The sequence below is a fragment of the Schistosoma mansoni genome (genome assembly GCF_000237925.1).
Source record: "Schistosoma mansoni, WGS project CABG00000000 data, supercontig 0222, strain Puerto Rico, whole genome shotgun sequence".
NCBI lineage: Eukaryota > Metazoa > Platyhelminthes > Trematoda > Strigeidida > Schistosomatidae > Schistosoma > Schistosoma mansoni.
The window spans coordinates 290,093-312,467 of record NW_017386088.1 but is presented as its reverse complement, the minus strand read 5'-3'; the positions used below and the strand labels follow the sequence as shown (position 1 = coordinate 312,467).

At 37.2% G+C, this 22,375-nt stretch overlaps 2 protein-coding genes across 2 annotated transcripts in view; both read right to left on the bottom strand.

Annotated features, from left to right (window-relative positions):
• Positions 1 to 1,813: 1,813 nt before the first annotated feature.
• On the bottom strand, positions 1,814 to 10,912 carry Smp_142060 (hypothetical protein; the record flags this gene model as incomplete). Its single annotated transcript, XM_018792142.1, has 6 exons — positions 1,814 to 1,942; positions 3,960 to 4,054; positions 6,220 to 6,389; positions 6,495 to 6,628; positions 9,004 to 9,280; positions 10,887 to 10,912. The coding sequence occupies 6 exons, from the start codon at positions 10,910 to 10,912 to the stop codon at positions 1,814 to 1,816; spliced, it is 831 nt and encodes a 276-aa protein (XP_018647271.1).
• A 1,033-nt stretch (positions 10,913 to 11,945) lies between these two features.
• Smp_036930 (hypothetical protein) overlaps positions 11,946 to 22,375 on the bottom strand; it is a gene marked incomplete at its 3' end in the record, with an annotated part of 23,874 nt that continues 13,444 nt past the window's right edge. Inside the window, exons 9-12 of the mRNA XM_018792131.1 lie at positions 18,406 to 18,473; positions 15,130 to 15,231; positions 13,890 to 14,010; positions 11,946 to 12,158 (exon numbers count right to left, since the gene is read on the bottom strand). Of these exons, the coding sequence (XP_018647270.1) occupies positions 11,946 to 12,158; positions 13,890 to 14,010; positions 15,130 to 15,231; positions 18,406 to 18,473 (504 nt within the window). The remainder of the gene's footprint in view (positions 12,159 to 13,889; positions 14,011 to 15,129; positions 15,232 to 18,405; positions 18,474 to 22,375) is intronic.

The window sequence follows — 22,375 nt, the reverse complement described above, 5'->3', positions numbered from 1 at the left end:
TCTTCCAACGCAGGGGCTGAAACTGTGTCAAACTCGCGTAGGTTATTCCAGCCTCTGGACAGACCAGTTTATTCATTCTTCCCAAGTCACATTTTTTCCCTGTCACTTATTCGCTTAACCCTGTATGTTCTTATTTACGTGTGCGTTAATTACTCTATTCATTGTGTCCGTAACTTATTTTGTTTGATTATAAATATTGACTCACGGTTGATTAAATAGAGTTGCTTCACTCGCCTCCACCGCTGCGAGTTGCCAAGTTTCGTTTCGCTTCCTTCACTTCGTCTCATTATCTGTTCAGATCAACGATTGTAAGAAATATACGTATGAAAAATGCAATCGGGTATTCGACCTACTTAATTCCGTTAATCACTGACGCGATTTAGGTCGATTATATAAGAGGGTAGCCGGGATGTATACTTCAATAACGATCGGCATACGATTGAACTGGAGGCAGATAAGGACCACTAACCCGGTTAAAGCTCCCGGACATTCACTTTTAGTCCTCATTTTCGTAAACATTCGCGCCACGAGAAGGCAGTAGCTGTATACGCGTGGCCGTGTGAGAACATATCGAGAGGGAGATCTGACTCTCTTCACCCTCGGCCGTACTAGGGCATGATAAAGACATATCTGCCAATCAACGCTTCGCAGCACAGCTGGGAATGTAGTTCTGATTTTAGCACGAGTATTCCAAAAGCGTTATTTCTAGAAGTGCTTCTGTACATTATATAGTTAACAGGTAATTTCCCTCCGATTGATATTGAAACTTGACAATACAGAAAAGACATTGGGAAAGGGTGGACTTCTACCCCTTGTATTGTTTTGGTTTGCATTTACAAAACAGATTAATCCTACCATTTCTCACATTCGATATTGGAAAACAGTCGTGATATACTTTGAAATCGTAATTACTAGTCGGAATTGATTGATTACGTTAATCGACAACTTAACGTTTTCCAAAGTAGCATGTATACCCATTCCTTATCTTCCTGTTGACACTAAACCTTAACATCTATTTATATCTTTTATTTTTCGAGTTCATTCCTTTTTATGGTGTATTCTCTATTTAACTTTTTCACTGCCATTTAAAATACTATTCTTTCAACTTCTTTAGAATGCTCATCTTGTTGATTTTTCGTTGTGTTGTGAGGTATGATAACTTAACGCGACGAAATCATGCTGTAGAACCTACGTTGTTTTGCAATTAGTTGCAATTTAACATTATCGTATGGAACTGGTTTTTAAATGACATGGCTCAAAATCGTTTGTAGTGGCGAAGGCGCATCCACTCTTTGTGTTCTCCCAAATTCCAATCTTCTGAATTCTTCATGTCCCTTCTTCTTTTCTCTTTCCAAATTTATTTCACTGGATTCTACTCCTTGAATAATATCTTCAAACTCTAATCTTTTCAACTACTGCTTATACTCTTACTACTTCTACCACTATGGGATTTGAATCGACAACTGCATCTCTGTGCTAATGTGGTATGGCAACTCGAACTGATGTACGTACATACGAAGTTCTACGTTGTGACTGACTGACTGTTTTTTAAATGTGATCTAAGCTTTGAATATAGTTGAAAACTCTACGTTTTTCAGTAAAACTCTGTAAATTGAATACTACTTATATTCAAGATCCACTCGGACTGCAAACGTTCTAACTTCCACAGAGTTGTAAAGGAGATATCATAAACATGTCAACATGTTAAACAATTTTCTCGGTTAAAGTGACTGACCGGGATTAACAAAATTGTGATTACACACATTTAAAATATATATATATATATAACACTTATTACAAAAATACATCTTGTTTATAAAATATCAACAACATAACGGTTTGAAGGTAAACTTTTAAAACCAAAATGTTCACGTAATATATGAAATGATTTGGACACTTCATTTCGTTTCACATATTCATTGACTGAGTTCAATGCTGCTGCCTAAAATAGCAATATATATACATATGTCAATAGGAATATTAAATGTATGTCCTTGTAAATATATAACCATTTTAACACGCTTGCTTCCTTTAATCTTATGGGATTAAGGATATAAAAGAAAGTTAAGGACGATCGAACTAAGGTATGTCATTAGAAAACAAACCATTAAGTATCAGTGCCAAGGTTGGACTTGATAGTTTCACATAAATTTAGCATTAGGTAGAAAGTTAGTAATAAATATATTTTTTCTACTCATTGGGATATAACAAAAGTATATTTATCATAAACTATTAGTACGAGGTGCGTTACTAGGCATAGACTCCATGGTTAAAGTATATGCAATAACTGTGATCACTAGTCGGAGATCATAGTTATTATGGCTCATAATCGGCTGCAATGGCACATATGTACTTATTCTCTATCTTCCCCTAATAGACCATGAATTCCGCTACTTTTTATTCCGTGAATCCATCCCTCTCGAACTTCATTCTCCAATGTTTAGCGTTTTCGGATATCGGTAATATTGTTATTTTTTCGACTCGTTAAGCATTCATCTCACTGTGCTGATATATGTACCAGTTTAAACTGATACATATTTTATGGTTGAAATCATGAATCAATTGAAGCTAGACCACCATGGAAAACCTGGAAGCACTGGATGGCCATTCCGTTCTATTGTGGGACTGCTCAGCAGTGCGCATCTGCGATCCCGCCTCGCGAGATTTGAACCCAAGACCTATCAGTCTTGCGCGCGAGCGCCTAACCACTAGACCACTGAGCATTCAACAGTATTAATGTCTAAGTTCAATCAATCCACTAAATTGAGCAACCGTCTACCATTGTCTTCAGTGAGTTACTATCTCACAATAGACCTGGTCGTACTCCACTGGTCACTGCTTCTCACTGGAACTCCAGGAAATATCTTTTGCGCACTGCTGAGGAGTCCCACAGTATTACGAAACGGCCGTCCAGTGCTTTCAGGTTTTTTATGGTGGTCTAGCTTCAACTGGTTCATGATTTCAACTATAAGATCACTAAAATCTCCACAAACCCCCTTCTGAAGATACATATTTGTTCATGTTCACTACAACTGACTGATTTTCCACTTACAAACTCACTGTATTAAGCAAATTAAGACTAAGTTTTCCAGTCAAACGTTCAAAAAGAAAATCGCTCCCTTTGGTATCGGGGTTTAGAGCAGTATCAGAGTCCTCAGACTATCCATGACGACAAGCTTGAGGTTAAGTAGATCTAGAAATTGTGTCAAGGATAGTTACTTCGAAATTTAGTGTGATTAATGACCCAGTGCATGAATACAACTCCTCTCTTAGTAGTCATCAAGAATATACCATAGTTTACTAAAAATAACATGACAAGGAAGGGAGTTATGTGATTAGGCCTCACGGGCATACTTAAAAACAAGAAGTCATTAACAGCAAAACAATCAAACTACTACACGGCATGAAAATAGGTAGCACAATTGTCAGTCGGTATTAGCACAGCAGCCCATATAATCTGTATTGTTAAGAACGAATACTTCCAAATGGTGTTTTTATACTAACATTGGTCGCTTTGAACAGTACCAGTGAGTTACAATAAGCGTGTTGGCAAAAAACAAATGATTCGTGGGTTATGCTTATGATTTTTATGTATCCCTCTCTGAAGTGAATTTTTCATACTGCGAAAATCAAGTTACATTGAATTTGATGTTAATAATGATCAAAAGTCGAGTATCTATCTATCATTACAGTACGAGAGTAAATATTGATGGGATTAATCTTAATGATCAACGATAAACGATTTCTTGCTAGAGGGTAGTTAACGCACTCGTCTATCAACTAATAAACTGCGGAAATGAACTATGCTTCACTACTTATGTTAGGATAGCGTTCCTAGTACTTACTTCACACAAAAGCAGTATCAATAAATATAGAGTACATACACCTACACATAGTAGACAAGAGTCATAATATATAAGAAATCAATTTTGACAAATTATCCCAATAATTTAACATACCATTAACACTAGAATGTCAAGTACACGTTTTCTGTCATCTAATTGTCGATAATAGTTGAGTGCTTTTAAGAGTTCTGTCATATGCATTTGAATAACTATAAGTGACAAAAGAAAAAAACGATAAGAAATAAGTTAAGTCAAAGTTGGAAGATCCATTCAAGTGACAGAGAGATGTGTGGGCGGTGAGTAACACCTGATTACCCACACTACAGGAAGAGATTTCTTAATGACGGACCTGATAGAAGGAAATCGGGTTAGTAATGACGCTCTTTTGAACCTGGGAGGATCACCGCGGAGACCTAGGGACAACTGTTTGAGAGCGATTATATATAAGTGGTTCTCATTGTTAGCCTAAAATGTCTACCACTGGGACTAGAAGTCCATGGTGCATGGAAGACTACTATTCTTAGCACCAATCTCTTTCGATTTTTGTCTGTCTGTGGGAAGGCAGGATTACTGAAAATGCTGGCTAGCTGCGTGAAACATTTTAATGGTAAGACCTTCACTTGGACTTTGGTTTTATTGCTTTTGGTTTTACCGCTATCTCCAACCGATTTGATTGGCATGGTGAAAACACGAAAGACAAGTGTTGTAAACTGCATAACTCTATCCACCTAATGCGTCAAGATAAGATCTACGGTCAGTGAACGAATATGCATGCTTCGTGTAATTGGTGAAAGTTTGTACATAGGTACTAGTTTCTATATTCCGTGAAATGTATTCGTATGTGGTCACAGTGTTTTACAGTCTTCAAGCGGTGGGGCACAGCTACTAGAGTACGTTTTAAACAGATTCGGGAATTGTTATTTCCTTGATTTGTAGCAAATACAGTGTCATTGTAATTCCAAGTTTCTCTTGCATACAATTTAATCTGAATGAAGACTTCACACTATTCAGCATGTGCTTTCTACTCGACCGACTATGCATGTTACACATCGGAAGTAAATAGTGTGATGAAGTTTGTTGGTTGTATTTCATAGGTACTTTCATGCAGTTTTAGTAAGTTGGATGACCGCAATAAGTACTCCATCATGCAGATATCTATACCGTATTAACTTAAACTGAAGTGTTATACACGTATGGGCTAATGGATAAGTATTCCTTTCGGCTAAGTTGATGTTAGGCCTATTTCATTTGTTTAGTGGCTACGACTCTAGTCGTGTTAGAGACTAGAGTTGAAGCAGAATGAAAAAAACAACAGATAAGCCAATTGAGGACATAGCATGATTTAATGAGTTCACACAATACAACAACTGTATTACGGACGTAACTCAGTTCGCTGATATCAATAGATTGATAAAAGTCTTTTACTTAAGTTAACTCAGTGGTAGACAGCTGAAGCCAGAAAGTCTAGTATCTAGGTTTTATGTTAGTTAACACTGATCAGCAGTTAATTGTGTCCACAATCTTAAAGGAATCGATGCTCCCTGTTGGATACTGACTTAGATTATCCAGCATCACTAACTGATCCCTAAGTTGACTGTGTAGCCCTTGATCAGTAAAATTCGACTGACAATAAAAACTAGACAACATTAATACTGATTATTAATCAGCCTAAAATGAGTCAATAATGTTGAGAATTCCTTAGTTCCTGTCACTGATATGAAATCTAAATTGTAAATGTAAAGAATATTATTATCATTGTTGTGTCAAATAACTTTCCTGTTATTATTATTATTATTATTTAAACACATAAATATTGGTACAAGGAAGCATCAGATACATGTGCGCCACACAAATCTCACTCAATTTGTGTGAGGGCTGTGATACTGCCCAGGTGCCCAAACTGAAGCAGGTGGTTTTCTTAGGGGGCCACACCCCGAGCATTTGACCTAAAGATCTGATCCACAAGGCAGTGGAGCATCGTGAGGAGATGTAGTCCCATAGTAGTCGGTGACCAACAATTGATTCATACGCCATTTGTTCTCTCAGGATACTGGAGCCCATGTGCACCATTGGTTTGGAATGAAGGGTTTTCCAACTCCCCTAGGTGGACTCACTGTGTCCACCAATTCTGTTCAAGCGTCGGACATTCGCTTTTCGTCCTCTCAATTTCGTAAACAACAGTAATGCCACTGTGAGAAGGCAGTGAGTAGGACGTCCCTGACAGAGGCTATATACGCGCGGCCATGTAGGAGCATTTCAAGAGGGAGAGCGTACTCTCTTCACTCTCGGCCGTACCAGGGCATTTGGGGGAAACTTCCATATAATTTACAAGAAATAAATAACACAACTAACAAATGTACATATATTGACTTACATGAATGATTATTTTCATTGGTATCCATTAAAAGTCGTGTACGACTTAGAAATACTTGACAACGAAATTTTGTTAATTGATCTGTACGATGTAATATTTCTTCTAAGCTAGCATTCAATTCAAATATCACACTAGGATTTGCTTGTTTCAATCCATGTATCCATATGGAGCTTGGATCAACATCATTATTTGTATGAATATGGTCAATTTTAGTATTCTTGTCATTAGGATTGTTATTATTATCATCATTAATCGCCATTTTGTTATTCATGGACAAATGTATAGCACATTGTAATAATTTGATCATCTCTATGCCTAAGCTTAATCGATAACGTTTACATAACTTTAATGTTATATCGATTTCGTTGAAAGCATACACATAAAGCTTCAATGTAATCAACAATTCAATCTGCCAAGTAAGAGATACGACAAAAGAAAAGTGTTTAGTGTTATACAAAGTTGAAGAACAACTAACCGACTAACAAACTGTAGTAACTAAATTCTCCACAAAACCCCCTCTGATCTATAATCATATGCTCACTAGTGACTGACTTCAAGAGATATCTCCTTGAGTTCTAGTGGGAAGCAGTGACCAGTGGAGTTCTATCAAGTCTGTTGTAGAGATATCAACTCACTGAAGACAATTGGTGAACGGTTGCTCAAAATCGTGGATTGGTTGGAGTTAGACATTAACACCATTGGATGCCGGCTCAGTGGTCTATCAGTTAAGGGCTCTAGCTGGAGACTGGTAGGTCCTGGGTTCGATTCTCGCGAGTGCGGGATCGTGGATGCGCACTGCTGAGGAGTCCCATAATAGGACGACACGGCCGTCCAATGCTTCCAGGTTTTCCATGATGGTCTAGCTTCAATTGACTCATGATTTCAACCATGAAAATACAATGATAATGCTCAAATTTTGTTTAACATTATTATTCTCCAGTATTGACTGTTATATTTACAAAGAATGAAATAGTTTCATAATCCTTTTGTAAGGTTTCTCTACAACAACATAAATTATCGAGTTAGGACTCAAACCATCTAAAGAGCATCGTGCTAGCTGCGAGGAATGAACGTTCTGGGTTCGACTCCGCTCTATGGGTCATGAAGTCAACTGTGCAAATTGAAAAAAAATTTTCAAACTAGTATATAGGACAGCTACCCAGTTAATGACAGTCACTAATGGAAATCATTAACTGGATACGGACTTGTGTACTTTGAACTTTGAGCTACACTTCTATGTGTATGTAAAAGCTGATGATTTTATATCCTACTGTCCAAATTGATCTAGGTGGAAACTCAAGGTTCAGACGATAGATATTCAATAAATAAAGTATAAAGTGTTCGATATGTAGAGAATGGTAAAGAGCTGAGGCAGCAGAACTTTATAGGAATTGGACATTAAAATGAGAATTTACGATACATATGTTTTGTATCAAATATCGCAACAATCGATTTCCTCTACCTAGAAAGTTGAAGGAAGATAAGAATTGAATTCCTCCCAAGTTGTTGAGTACTATGCTATATAGAAAGTAAGTTATATTGGACATATGCAGTCTATTGTGTTCTCTGATTAGCTAATCTAATGTTTGCTTGATTGATCTGTACCACGAAGTAACTGAGTAACCTTTTAGTGGCCCTATATCTGACTCCAGTTAGGTCGTATGAATGATTGTTGTTGAAATAGACATATCGCCAATCCTCGTATATAATTACCAACTTAAATCGCGTTAGTGAATAACGGAATTAAACAAGTCAAATACGAGAATGAATTTCGAATACGTCTATTTCGTAAAAATCGTTGATCTGAACAGACAATCAGAGAATCGCAGCTAATGAAGATAAGCGAAACGGCGCGCAGTGGAGAAGGCATGTGAGCCAACTCGATTTAACCAAGTGTGAATCGATACTTATAGTCGAACACACACATGTAATGAATAGGATAAGAAATACACACGCATACGCTTACATAAAAACAGTCAAGGTTGATAAGCGAATAATTGACAAGGTCAAAAATGTGACTCAATAAGAATGAACAGATTGGCCTGTCCAGAATCTAGAATAAGCTGTGTGGGATTCCAAAGCACTACAGCTTAACATCTACGGACATTTCGAATGGATATGGGATAAGTGTATTATCACAAATGACAAAAAAGTGATTTGCCTTAAATGTTGTAACCTGAGTTAGTGTATTTACTGGACAGATTATAAGTATAATCCATACTTATTTTATTTATTTATACACATAAATATTGATACAAGGAAGCACCAGATACATATGCGCCACACTTTTTGTGTGTGAGCTGTGATACTGCCCGGGTGCCCAAACCGAAGCAGGTGGTTTTCATAGGGGGCCACACCCAGAGCCTTTGACCTGAAGATCTGATCCACAAGGCAGTGGAGCATCGTGAGGAGATGCAGTCCCATGGTAGTCGGTGACCAACGGTTGGTTCGTACGCCATTTGTTCCTTCAGGATACTGGAGCCCATGTGCACCATTTGTTTGTAATGAGGGTTTTCCAACTCCCCTAGGTGGACCCTCTGTGTCCATCAACCCGGTTAAAGCACCGGATATTCGCTTTTCGTCCTCTCAATTTCATGAATAGCACCTCCTCCACGAGAAGGAAGTGAGTAGGACTTCCCTGGCAGAGGCTATATATACACGTCGCCATGTGAGAGCATTTCGAGAGGGAGAGCGGAGTCTCCCCACTCTTGGCCGTACCAGGGCATTTGGGGGTGAGAACAAAACAAATCTGAGTGATTGAACTGTATAAAAAGATGTACTTACTAAAGCCAAATGTGCACGCAGCTCAACTAGAGCTAATCTACATAATCCACCAACAGGAGTATGCTCAGGAAATGTAGGCAATATTAAATGTGAAAATGGATTTGTTTGACTCCATAATTCATTCGATTGTAGTAATTGGTTATTATGGTTATTTTTTGTCGACTGTTGTAACAATCCACAGTCATGATCACGTCTTGCAATTATACTGTCAATAATATAGCGTAGAATATCATGTGTATAAGATACATTGCCACGTTTCTGTTCAACTTCAGCTTGCCTATAGATTGGAAAACACAATTATAAACTGACATTTTATGATGCAATATCCATATGAAAGATCATTTTTATTGTAAAAACGAACTGGCTACGGGTGTGATTTCACACATCTATATGTGCACATACAAAAATTATATAATTAGTCAAAGGCTGCACAAAAACTAATGGTATCATTGCAGTATCGATTCCAGTTTCCACACTTTACCAGAATCAGTAAACTGAGACAGGAAATCAACATGATGTAGAGAGGTAAAAGAGAAGGAATAATACAAACTACAGTGGAAAACTGAACAGAAATAGTACACTTCAAAAGGAACAAATAAGATTGATGAGTGAAAACAGTTAGGAATGATATATAACTAGAAAAATTTAGAGGATAACACAGAGAATGCGTGAAAACGTGCGATTGTACGATCGAAAATTTCGTGTCATATTAACTAACATTTTAAAGCTGACGAGTCCCAAATAGGACGAAACGCGCGTCCTGGATTCCACTGCTAACTACTGTAGATCTTTGCTTACCATGCTTGTGAATTTAGGCTACATCGAGGCAATACACACAGTATGCACATATGCCAATTAGTGACTGACCGGTCGCAGTCCTAAAACATCAATGGGAAGATTCAAACAAACAATACTAAGTGAACATAAATTAAAGTTGTTTGTATGCGTCCTAATCCAGAAATCTATTTAATTGAACATAGTTTATACAAGTAAACAACGACTTCGTGTATAACAGCATTACATCACTGAAGATACCAAATCGATCACTGAGAGGAGTATTCTACCAATTAAATTTCTTACTGTGTATCAAAAATGAAGGAAAGTAGTTAGCTAAGATAAAATATAGCGAGAATAAGATCCATAGACCATAATTAAATGAACCTACGTCTATAAGTTGATAGGGTAATCTCTATACTTCTTAAAATTAAGCTTCGATCAAATAAACTTATGGATGATCAAAACTAGTTTACACTAGTGACATACTATTGACCGACTCTCGGCAACTTTAAATGATCATTAGGAAGTAAAGTCAACTTCCAACCAATCAGAATGAAGGTGATATAAATGAATAGTTTATTGAATAAAACCGGAGAAAGCTTAAGATTAAAAGTTAAGGTTTGAATTTTAGGTCAGAAGTTAGGATTAATGGTTAGAAATCGAGCGGTCGAAGACTTTGTAAGTAGTAAATAAAAGGTTATACAGTTAGTTTATTGATTTCATCTATTAGGAACTTATTTTTATTTATTTATTTAAACACATACATATTGGTACAAAGGGGCACCAGATACATATGCGCAACACAAAACAATGAGAATGGGAAGAGAAAGGTGGAAGATGCATATATATAAAGGGAAAAAAGGGACTGAAATGTACAACCGTAAAACTCTTTCAGTTAAGAAAGTTAGAACCACTCTGAGCCATATCTGATAACGTCTCTATGAACTATTGAATTGTCTTTGAAAATCCATAAGATTATAATCCTTTTTTCCTTAATCTTCCCATATTTATCATTTTAAAGAGTCTCGATAAGTAAATATTAGTAAGCTTTACTTGGCTCTTAATCAGATATGAAATATCCGCTATCGTAATAATGAAACAATTACATTTTTTGATCACATCCGCCCTTCATATTTATACCCTTAGATTTGGTTGTTTGGTTAGCGTTATATCTAGAACTTTGATTCTTGCTATGCCGCGTACTACTAGACTACTTGAATGATCGACCCCGCAACGTCGCAAGAGAGAAGACAGAAGACTAGTAAGCAGGAATTTTATTCCCCAAACAGTATCAGGTATAGTACAAAAATCTCATGTATTTATAGTTTTTGGCTGAAAGTAAATCATCATTTCGGACAGCCAATGGGCACATAGTGGGTCCTTCTTATTTATCCAGTAGGGAAGCTACACATCGACATTCTAGAATGTTCCCCTAGTGGTGATTGGATGGAATGTTTTCGGCTCTTTCTGGGCTTCTTGAGTTTGCCTACGAGCCATCCTTACAGTTAGCAAATTATACTTTAAAAATTTCTTTAGTTATTCAACCATGGTTGTAACGAATAGCCAAGTCCTCCGTTAATTTTGATTCATACTAGCGTGCTGGTGTTTGTGATTCTCTTATTAGTTACTTCCTCTTTTGGTCGGTCATTTTACTATAGATGCCTAAGATCATGGTTTTCACTAATATAAACAGACCTGTTATATCATATTCTTGACTTTGTTTAGGAATATTAAAGGTCCCCTGAAAGTTTCAACTTTTTACGCTTATTCGTACATGGATCATACACATTGCGAAATGTTGTTGAGCATCAGTTATCCAATCTGTATAGTTAGTTTAAATCTCGTTTCGTATAATAAAAATCTCCCAATACCTTGTAACTTGGCGTGATCAAATGATTGTCAAATTATAACATCAATAAACAACCAAACTCCAGGCCCCTAAAATTTGTTTAACCCATATGTGTATTTGTTTTCGCGGAAGTTAGTTGTTTTTTGTCGATGAACTGATATCAGCTGGCGAACTCCTATTGAAAACCCATCGAAGTGCTGAATAGTCATTTTGTACTGATTCGGGACTCCTTAGTCAAATGGAAAAACTGTACAGCATTTTTTTTCATTTTCAACGGTTGGTGTCAGTTTTTGTGACAAGAATTAACTACAACTAATCAACGATAAACTTGCCTTATAGCAGATTCCCATGGACAATAAAGTTTTAATGAATTGACTAAACGATCACATTGAGCTAAATCATAACCAGATCGTAGATGTTGCTCTAGCTCAACTTCCATGCTGGCTTGTAACAAAGGTGATTGGTTTGGAAAACGACACAATGTAGATCGACATATTTTAGACAACTTTAATGCTGTCTCAATTGATCCCTTTGAAAAGAGAGAGAGATAATATATTCAAAAAAGTTAGAAATAACTTTAACCTGATAAACTGATAAGGATGCAAAATCCCCAGTAAACTATTTACTCACACATCACTTTGCTACTTTTATTCCCGTAAATTCGAATTCCCATGTTTTTCGCGTCTAACCACCTATCCCGCTACCACAACCATATTCATTTTTATCACTATTTAAGAAGCTAATTTTTTATTTGTCAGAGGCTTTATTAGTGCTCTAATTCTATACCCTATTTTTTAAGATCTCTGTAGATGTATTCATTTACAAATGCAGTTTGTTTAAATCAACTTTTTTTAGATCACTATCCATAAATATTCTTTGTAAGATTGTCTTCTGAATAAACCGAGGACTAAGATTCTGTTAAAAAAGGAGCTGCTATTAAGATAACATCTGAAGCTAATGTGACAATCCCTTACTTGGAATCCGGAAGGGAAGCGGAAAAGAGGAAGGCCAAAGAACACATTACGCCGGGAAATAGACGCAGATATGAAAAGGATGAATAACAACTGGAAAGGAAGGCCCAGGACAGAGTTGGATGGAGAATGCTGGTGAGCGGCCTATGCTCCTCGACGAGGGGTAACAGGCGTAAGTAAGTAATGTGACAGTTAAGAAAATTTAAAACTGTAGCAGAATCAACGTCATCTGTTCTTGATTTGATGTATCTACACTTTCTAGAGATGATATCGCTAACAGTAGAGCTGAGTTCAATTATGATCATGAACCAAACTGTCACTATTGACATAATCAACACTTAAATATGGTTTAACCCTCAGTTTAATATTTGAATTCAATTACAGCATTTATTTATTTGTTTAAACACATAAATATTGATACGAAGGGGCACCAGATATATATGCGCCAAATAAATCTCATTTTAATTGTGTGAGGGCTGTGATACTGCCCGACTACCCAAACCGAAGCAGGTGGTTTTCTTAGGAGGTCACACCCTGAGTCTTTGACCTAAAGATCTGATCCACAAGGCAGAGGAGCATTATAAGGAGATGCAGTCCCATAGTAGTCGGTGACCAACGATTTGTTCCAACACCATTTGTTCCTTCAGGGATACTGGAAGCCATGTGCACCCTTGGTTTGTAATGAGGGTTTTCCAACTCCACTAGGTGGACTTTCCGTGTCCACCAACCCTGTTCAAGTGCCAGACATTCGCTTTTCTTCCTCTCGATTTCGTAAACAACAGTAATGCCACTGTGAGAAGGCAGTAAGTAGGACTCCCCTGGAAGTGGATGTGTACGCGTGGCCATGTGAAAGCATTTCGAGAGGGAGAGCGGACTCCCCACTCTCGACCGTACCAGGCATTTAAGGGCTCAATTACAGTAAGCCTTTGGTGACCAGTTCATGTACTTTTCACACAAATACAAGAACCAAATATTATACCACAACTAAAAAGAGAAATAAATGAAAATGTATGAGTGGTATCTGCAGGGCTTAACAAAAGTCCTTGAATGAATTATTAAAATTAAAGAGCGCTGAACAGTCATTTTGTCCTATTTCATAAGAAATCTATGAGAAATGTAGACTATTCCACGGTAACTTTCAAGTCTTGTGGAGGCTTACTTACTTACGCCTGTTACTCCCAATGGAGCATAGGCCGCCGACCAGCATTCTCCAACCTACTCTTGTGTGAAAAAATCACAATCAAGCAATTCAATAAGATAATATATAAAGAAAATACGAGTAAACTTACCATAGAATTAAACTCTTTAATAATGTTTGCAAAAGCATTAGCTAATATAGTATCCGAATGACGACACGGTTCTAAACAATCTGCACTGATTATACACTGCATCAATACAGTGGCCATATTTCTATAAATTCATTTTATGCATTAGACAAAGAAAAAAAAAGTAAATATATGTCACCAAGAAAGGACGCTTATTGTGAAACATAAAGATCATTATTAGTTCAAGATCTTGAGTGTAGGATCATAGGTGAACACACTACTGAAGAACTTGAAATGAAAACCTGGTAACTTCTATCATGCTTTATAGTTTTTCGAATGATTTCAGTTCATAAAGAATAATAAAAACCTTATGACTAACTAACCAACGACATTAGATGACAATTACACAATATTGAGAATTGATTAAACTTAAAAATATAAGCCATTGGACATCAACTAAGTGGCCTAAGGGATTAGGCGTTTGTTGGCAACCGTCATGTGATCATGGAACTATACCACTGAAGAGTCTCATACCTGGATGAAATAGCTATCTAATCCTTTCTGGCTTCCAATCATTATCCAACTAAAGTCAGTCGTTCAGTCAGCTACAACGTAGGACCAGGCACATTTATGCATCGGTCCAAGTTGCCATACCTCATTAGCACAACAAGATGAACACCGGATTCATAGAAGTAGTTAATTTAGTGGTGGTAATATATGAAAGATTTGTTGTATATAAGGATATAGTACGGGAAGGAAGAAAGTTATGAAGCAATTTTTATCTCAAGGTTTAAAAAAAAATAAAGAGTGAATACACCTACGCCATTGTGATCGATTCTGAGCCATGTCAACTAGAGTCTCCAATCATTGGTTACGATAGTCACGTGGACCCCAACCAAGTACTCTACATCTACCAACATGGCTCAGACTGGAAGTTAGTGACTTCAAACACTGATGCCACGTTTTGGTTTGGCCGCCCCTAACTCTCTTCAAACCATCCCCAATACTAATCAGCATAGCGCGTCGTGGTAATCAGTGTTCAGGCATACGTAACACGTGGCCTAACCATCTCAGTCGATGAAGATTCATGACCTTATCAACTAAAGTCAATATGTGATGTAAACTACAAAGTATACTAATCTCCACTGGCCATCTCTCTCTACACTAATAATTTCATAATTGTTTTGATAAGAAAAAAAATAAACATTCATTAAAGGATATCATAACAGTTAATTAACAAATAGAAACTATATTATATTCTTACGGATAACCATAAAATTGCCACATTGTAGCTAAATCCAATTGACATACAGTAAAATATGCTTGTGATATAATATTAACAGAATTGAAATAAACAGTTAAAAGTCTATAAAAATAGAAAAAAACAAAAGTTAATAGAATTGTTTATGATATAGAAATGAATTTATTAAATGACAAGGTTATATAGTTTAAGGTTCAGGATATTAGTCGACAGGAAAGTCCTACTCACTACATTCTCGTGGCATTACTGTTGTTTATGAAATTGAGAGGACGAAAAGCGAATGTCCGGCGCTTTAACCGAGTTGGTGGACACAGTGAGTCCACCTAGGGGAGTTGGAAAACCCTTATTCCAAACCAAGGGTGCACATAGGCCCCAGTATCCTGAAGGAACAAATGGTGTATGAATTAATCGTTGGTCACCGGCTACCATAGGACTACATCTCCTTACGATGTTCCACTGCCTTGTGGATCCTATCTTTAGGTCAAAAGCTCCGGGTGTGGCCCCCTAAGAAAACCACCTGCTTCAGTATGGGAACCTTGGCAGTATCACAGCCCTCACACAAATCAAATGAAATTTAGGTGGCGCATATGTATCTGGTGCCTCTTTGTACCAATATTTATGTGTTTAAATAAATAAATAAATATTAGTCGACTATGTAGACTGAAATAGATGGAATATAGAGTTTAGATGTGTATTGTAAAGTAGTCATCGAATAGTTTACTTTTTGAAAAAAAATGAATAAATTCATTCACCAAGTACTTGGCTATGCGTTAATGATACTATGTGGTTGCTCAAAATGGATTAGGGAGAGCGAATCTAGAATCTTGAATCTGACCTGGTGACTGAAAATCGAATACTTTAATCACTAAGTCATAAAAAAATATTTATGTATGTTGGCATTAGTTTTGTAACAGGTACTTGGTTATCTTTTCGAAAAAACACATGATCATGCTAGTCTAGTGTATTAGCAAATGTTAGTATTGTTTATTCAAGTAACTCAATAACGTCATACAAATTCATGAATTCAACTTTGAGTCATACGTCTTATCTGTAACAGTTAGTCATACTATCCTGGCTACTACTCAAATCAACAATAAATGGAATAGAGTTTGGACCTATAACCCAATTCATTCTGATTTATAAACTTGAGAAAAAAAAGTATCTATACTTTTCAATCTCGATCCAATTTTGATTGCAATGATACACTATTGAAATCTTGAAAACTATATTGTGCTAAATGTTTTCTTCTCCTTAGCCTTCTCTTCACTTATTTTCCACTTGAATTACCTCCAAAGAATTTGTTTGATTTTTTCTCCTGATGAACTCCTCTCAACGTAGGATAGTAAGAACTTTAAAATTTCTATGTCTGTCTACCGATTATAACCAATCTATGAAGTACAGACTGGTTAGCTTTCAATACGAATGTCAAGACAGTTCTATTGTATGAAGCGGAGACGTGGAAAACTACGAAAGTCATCATCCAGAAGATACAGGTGTTTATTAACAGTTTTCTACGCAAGATACTTTGGATCCGTTGGCCAGATACTATCAGCAACAACCTACTGTGGGAGACAACAAACCAGATTCCATTGGAGGAAGAGATCAGGAAGAAGCACTGGAAGTGGGTAGGACACATATTGAGGAAATCACCCAATTGCGTCACAGGTAAGCCCTCACATGGAATCCTGATGGCCAAAGGAGCGGAGGAAGACCTAAGAACACATTACGCCGAGAGACGGGGACAGGCATGAGAAGAATGAACAAAAATTGGATAGAACCAGAAATGAAGGCCCAGGACAGAGTGGGGTGGAGAATGCTGGTCGGCGGCCTATGCTCCATTGGGAGTAACAGGAGTAAGTAAGTAGGTATGAAGTAAAGACTAAGATACTCAAGTCTGAGCTATATCATATACATGTGCCGTATGGTGGACTAATTAAAATAAAATGGAGTAAAGTTTGAACAGGGAACAAAATACATGAGATTCTTAGAAACCTGAGTAGCTATTATTCTTGAGTAAATTAGTTTGCTTACTGTAAAAGGCGCTGACTAGATAGTTGTTTCATGAAATTCTATTTAAATAATTCTAATTGTAAGCTTTCTCTCATTCGATTAATTAAATATTACAATTACAACTCTAATTATAGGTTTATGTGGCTTATCGACTATGTGAAGAATACAGTAGGGAAATTATTGGATTTCATATCAGTAGCATAGTCGAAAGCACAACAAAACTTTAAAATAATCGAATTGAATTACAACACAGCAACAAACTTATCAAGTCCTCATTCAAAAGAATAATGAACTACTTAATTCTACTAAACGGGGTGGGGTAAAGTCGGAATCGCACTTCCACGCAGTACTCCCTGGATAGTGGGTGGTCGTTTTCCCCATGAACTAATGCAAGCAGCAAAGAAAAGACCGGAATGACCATCCACTTTGCTGAAAATAGTAGAGATAGGGCTCCTAATTCTGATAAACAAGAGGAGAGAGGTTAACTTTCTTTTAATGCCTGAACAGATCCTGTTTGGAAGGGCCTATAAGGTCTGGAAATGGCAGGTCAGAGCGTAGGTCATAAACTGTGTCGTAACTAGTGCATAAGAGTCGATACTAAAACTGCTTATAGTATGAGCGTGAAATGGGTATGTTGTCTATGATGACTTATTTACATACTGATTTAAGTACTTGATATTCATTTAGCGGAAGAAGCCGCTGAGCTGAGGCCTGGGGTAATCGCATCTATATCTATATGTATCCGATGGAGTGTATAAGTTTTAGCCTATGCGTTGTATCTGTGCATGTAATGTATACTTGAGAGCGGAAACTTCTACGCCTATATGTACTCGTGAGATGAGTGGACTTGTCCGCGTATTACATGATTCGATGTAACGCACACTAGCAACCGCGCTCATCTATGCCTATGTGTATCACTGGGATGCACGTATCTCTGGCATGCGCATTTGAATATATGCATATAGAGCATAATTGGAAGAAAGTTCTACACTGGTAAAATCGCTGTAGCTCATCAGCTCTTTTGGTTTTCATAAAACTTTCTGAAAGTAGACATAAAAAACGTGAAATGAACCAGAATGAGTCCATTTACTTTGCTTTCTCTAGCGTCCAGTCGCACTCTCTTGGAAAGCTCTCTCTTTCCTCGAAAGGAGCATAAGTTTCTCCTACTCGCGTGGCTGGGAAATACTAATCTACTACCTGATATTAGATATTTAATTTATATTTTCATATAAATTGTATTTTACAAATAATCATTCATATAAAACTTACTTATATGGTTCTGATCCTGTATCTAATGCACTCCAAAATTTTGTACGAAATTCAGTTAATGTAACATCCTTTAATTTATATTATAATGAACAATAACAAAATATAAATTTAAACTTTGAAAAGAAAGAAGTTAAGGAATTAAAGATACCTATCAGCAGAAAAGAGTATCAGTAACCTTCAGGGAACTAGTGTTTATCGTAGGAATCAAGTTATCCAATGTCACAGTTAGAGATTTTACAATTAAGTTGTCCGAGCCTCTCTTATTCACTTAATTGATCTCTCAATCTGTAGCACTAAGGATTTTACACTAAGTGATCATTGAACAATAAACGACTTCATGCTTCCTTTCTAGTTCTTAGCCTTGACCAAACTATATTTCAGACCTTGAAGAAGCAAATTCAAACTAGCAAATAACTCAATGATAAAGTGTCCCTGCAATATTAGACAAAGTTTATTTGAATTTCAGATGGAATCATGCTCTACAAATATACAGTTCAACACAAAGGATTACATAATTTGGCGCACCAATGATTTCACCCTTCAGGAATTCGATTCTGGACCTTCAGCCATGCGTGCAAATGTTTAACCTCTAGTCCTGTGTGTGCACTGACGAGAAGTCCCATACTTGAATGAAACAGTCATCCAGTGCCTCCAGGTTTTTAGTATTTATCTAGCCTAGATCAATGTATGGTCTCAACAAAACACTAAGTACTATTTTCGTGAACAAATTATCTGATTCAGTCAGCTACAACGTAGGACTAAGCACATTTATGCATCAGTCCAAGTTGCCATACCTCATTAGCACAACAAGATCAACGCCGGATTCATAGAAATAGGTAATTTAGTGGTGGTAGTATATAAAAGATAGGTTGTGTATCAGGACATAGTACGGGAAGGAAGAAAGTTATGAAGCAATTTTTATCTCAAGGTTTAAAAGAAAATAAAGAGTGAATACACCTACGCCATTGTGATCGATTCTGAGCCATGTCACCTAGAGTCTCCAATCATTGGTTACGATAGTCACGCCGACCCCAACTAAGTAGTCTGCATCTGCCGACATGGCTCAGACTAGAAGTGAGTAACTTCAAACACTGATGCCACGTTTTGGTTTGGCCGCCCCTAACTCTCTTCCAACCATCCCCAATACTAATCAGCATTGCACGTCGTGGTAATCGGTGTTCAGGCATACGTAACACGTGGCCTAACCATCTCAGTCGATGAAGATTCACAACCTCATCAACTGATTTACCATCATTCCCTAATACCCTGTGTGTAACCTCACTATTACTTACCCGGTGATCCCAGAAGATGCAAGCAATATTTCTAAGATATCTGTGGTCAAATACTAGTAACTTACGAGTATCTTCTACTCTTAATGGCCATGTTTCACAGCCGTAAAGTAGAACAAAGCGAACTGCTGCGCAGTATACTCAAATGAGAATAAATTACACATATCCTCTGTCTTCAAAAGATCTTTTATAGGCATAAAGTAAAACGAAAGAGACTGATCTAGGCTAAATAGGTGAGTATTACTGTCTAGGCACACAGAGCACCTGCTTAAATCCTATCAATTACTCGACATTTGATCATCTTGCCATAAGTATTCTATTCATCTAACCTTTTAACCACCGGTTTTAGTTAACTAGTATTGAAATAGAACGTTATAATTATGAAAATTCAGATCACTTGGTTTGGCCAGACAGTTCTAACTAAAATTTGTTTATTCGAAAAGAGTCAGTAAGGTTAGGCAAAGACGGACACAAGTGTCAATCATTGAAAAACATTTTGACAAATAATATCTGAGTAATCAACTGTTGGTTGATATTGTGTTTATGTAGGTCTAAAATCCATTTCCTACAGAGGCTCAAATACTTGGAAAGCCGTTTGAAAGACCAATCTGCAATTGTTACTAAAATATTAAACGATGAGAATTGTAGTTAATTTTGTACAGGTTATGGATTGCTTTTTTTTTAGCTAGCACTGATAAATGTATGTATGTAGGGTTATCCAGTTAAGTGATATGAATAAATCAATCAGATGACCTAGTCCTGTTTGGTGAAGACGCTGGCAAAATGCAGAGTTTTCTGTTGGAACTGAGTAATAATGCCAGGATGTTTGGGATGCGTTTCTCCCCATCTAAATGTAAATTTTTACTCCAGGACTGGCCTGCGTCAACACCTGAACTAAGGATAGGGAGCGAAGTAGTCGAACGCGTCGACAACTTCACTTATCTCGGAAATCTGATCATCCCTAATGGGTTGGTGTCTGACGAAATCTCAGCACCGATTCAAAAGGCTCGTTTGGCATTTGCCAACTTACATCACCTATGGTGAAGACGAGATATCCGTCTATCAATTAAGGGACGAGTAAACTGTGCAGCAGTTCGCTTTGTTCTACTTTACGGCTGTGAAACATGGCCATTAAGAGTAGAAGATACTCGTAAGTTACTAGTATTTGACCACAGATATCTTAGAAATATTGCTTGCATCTTCTGGGATCACCGGGTAAGTAATAGTGAGGTTACACACAGGGTATTAGGGAATGATGGTAAATCAGTTGATGAGGTTGTGAATCTTCATCGACTGAGATGGTTAGGCCACGTGTTACGTATGCCTGAACACCGATTACCACGACGTGCAATGCTGATTAGTATTGGGGATGGTTGGAAGAGAGTTAGGGGCGGCCAAACCAAAACGTGGCATCAGTGTTTGAAGTTACTCACTTCTAGTCTGAGCCATGTCGGCAGATGCAGACTACTTAGTTGGGGTCGGCGTGACTATCGTAACCAATGATTGGAGACTCTAGGTGACATGGCTCAGAATCGATCACAATGGCGTAGGTGTATTCACTCTTTATTTTCTTTTAAACCTTGAGATAAAAATTGCTTCATAACTTTCTTCCTTCCCGTACTATGTCCTGATACACAACCTATCTTTTATATACTACCACCACTAAATTACCTATTTCTATGAATCCGGCGTTGATCTTGTTGTGCTAATGAGGTATGGCAACTTGGACTGATGCATAAATGTGCTTAGTCCTACGTTGTAGCTGACTGACTCATTTGATCGTAGGTACGTGCTGACCACGACAAATGGTTAGAGACTCAATTGATCAGTCTCTTATTGGCATATGTGCATACTGTGCGTATTGCCTCGATATAGCCTTAATTCACAAGCATTATAAGCAAAGATGGATAGTGGTTAGAAGTGGAATCCAGTTTGACGCACGTTTCGTCCTATTTGGGACTCCTCACCTGGTTATACCTGCATCTCAGAGTCGCTGTTCACTTTGTGACTAGAACCCAGTACCTTTCGCTTCATACGCCATCGCGTTATCCACTCAGCTACTGAGTCCTGATAGCCACTTGCTTGTGCAATGGGGTGAAGTTTAAATTCACTTAGTATTGTTTGTTTGAATCTTCCCATTGATGTTTAGGACTGCAATTGATCAGTCTCAGAGTGAACACCAACTCTCGGATGCAGGTACATGCAGCTGATGAGTCTCAAATATGGCGAAACGCGCGTCTTGGATTCCACTGCTAGTCACTATCCATCTTTGCTTAAAATGGTTAGAGAGTTTAGTTAGCACAGATATATACATTGTTTACATTCCCCTTATATTTTGAGTTTTAATATTATTTGACAATCTTTCTTACTTCATGGAATTATTTTGTCTTTTCAAAATTTATTCTTCATTATTAGTCTTTTCGTCATCATTGATGCTACTACTATTGCTTTGAAACCTTCACTATTCCATACTGTTACATAGATGGTTACCTGTGTCATATTCTATAAACATTGATGTTGAGGCGATCCTGAAAATTTCTCGCAATAGACATGACAAGCTCAAGAAACATTAAGAAGCATTTTATCCAATCAGCGCCTGATTAGAAGTTTTGCTAGAAATATCACGAAAATGAAAATTCATATGTATAGGGTTTTTATTGGTTGATTGCTACACTGCTACT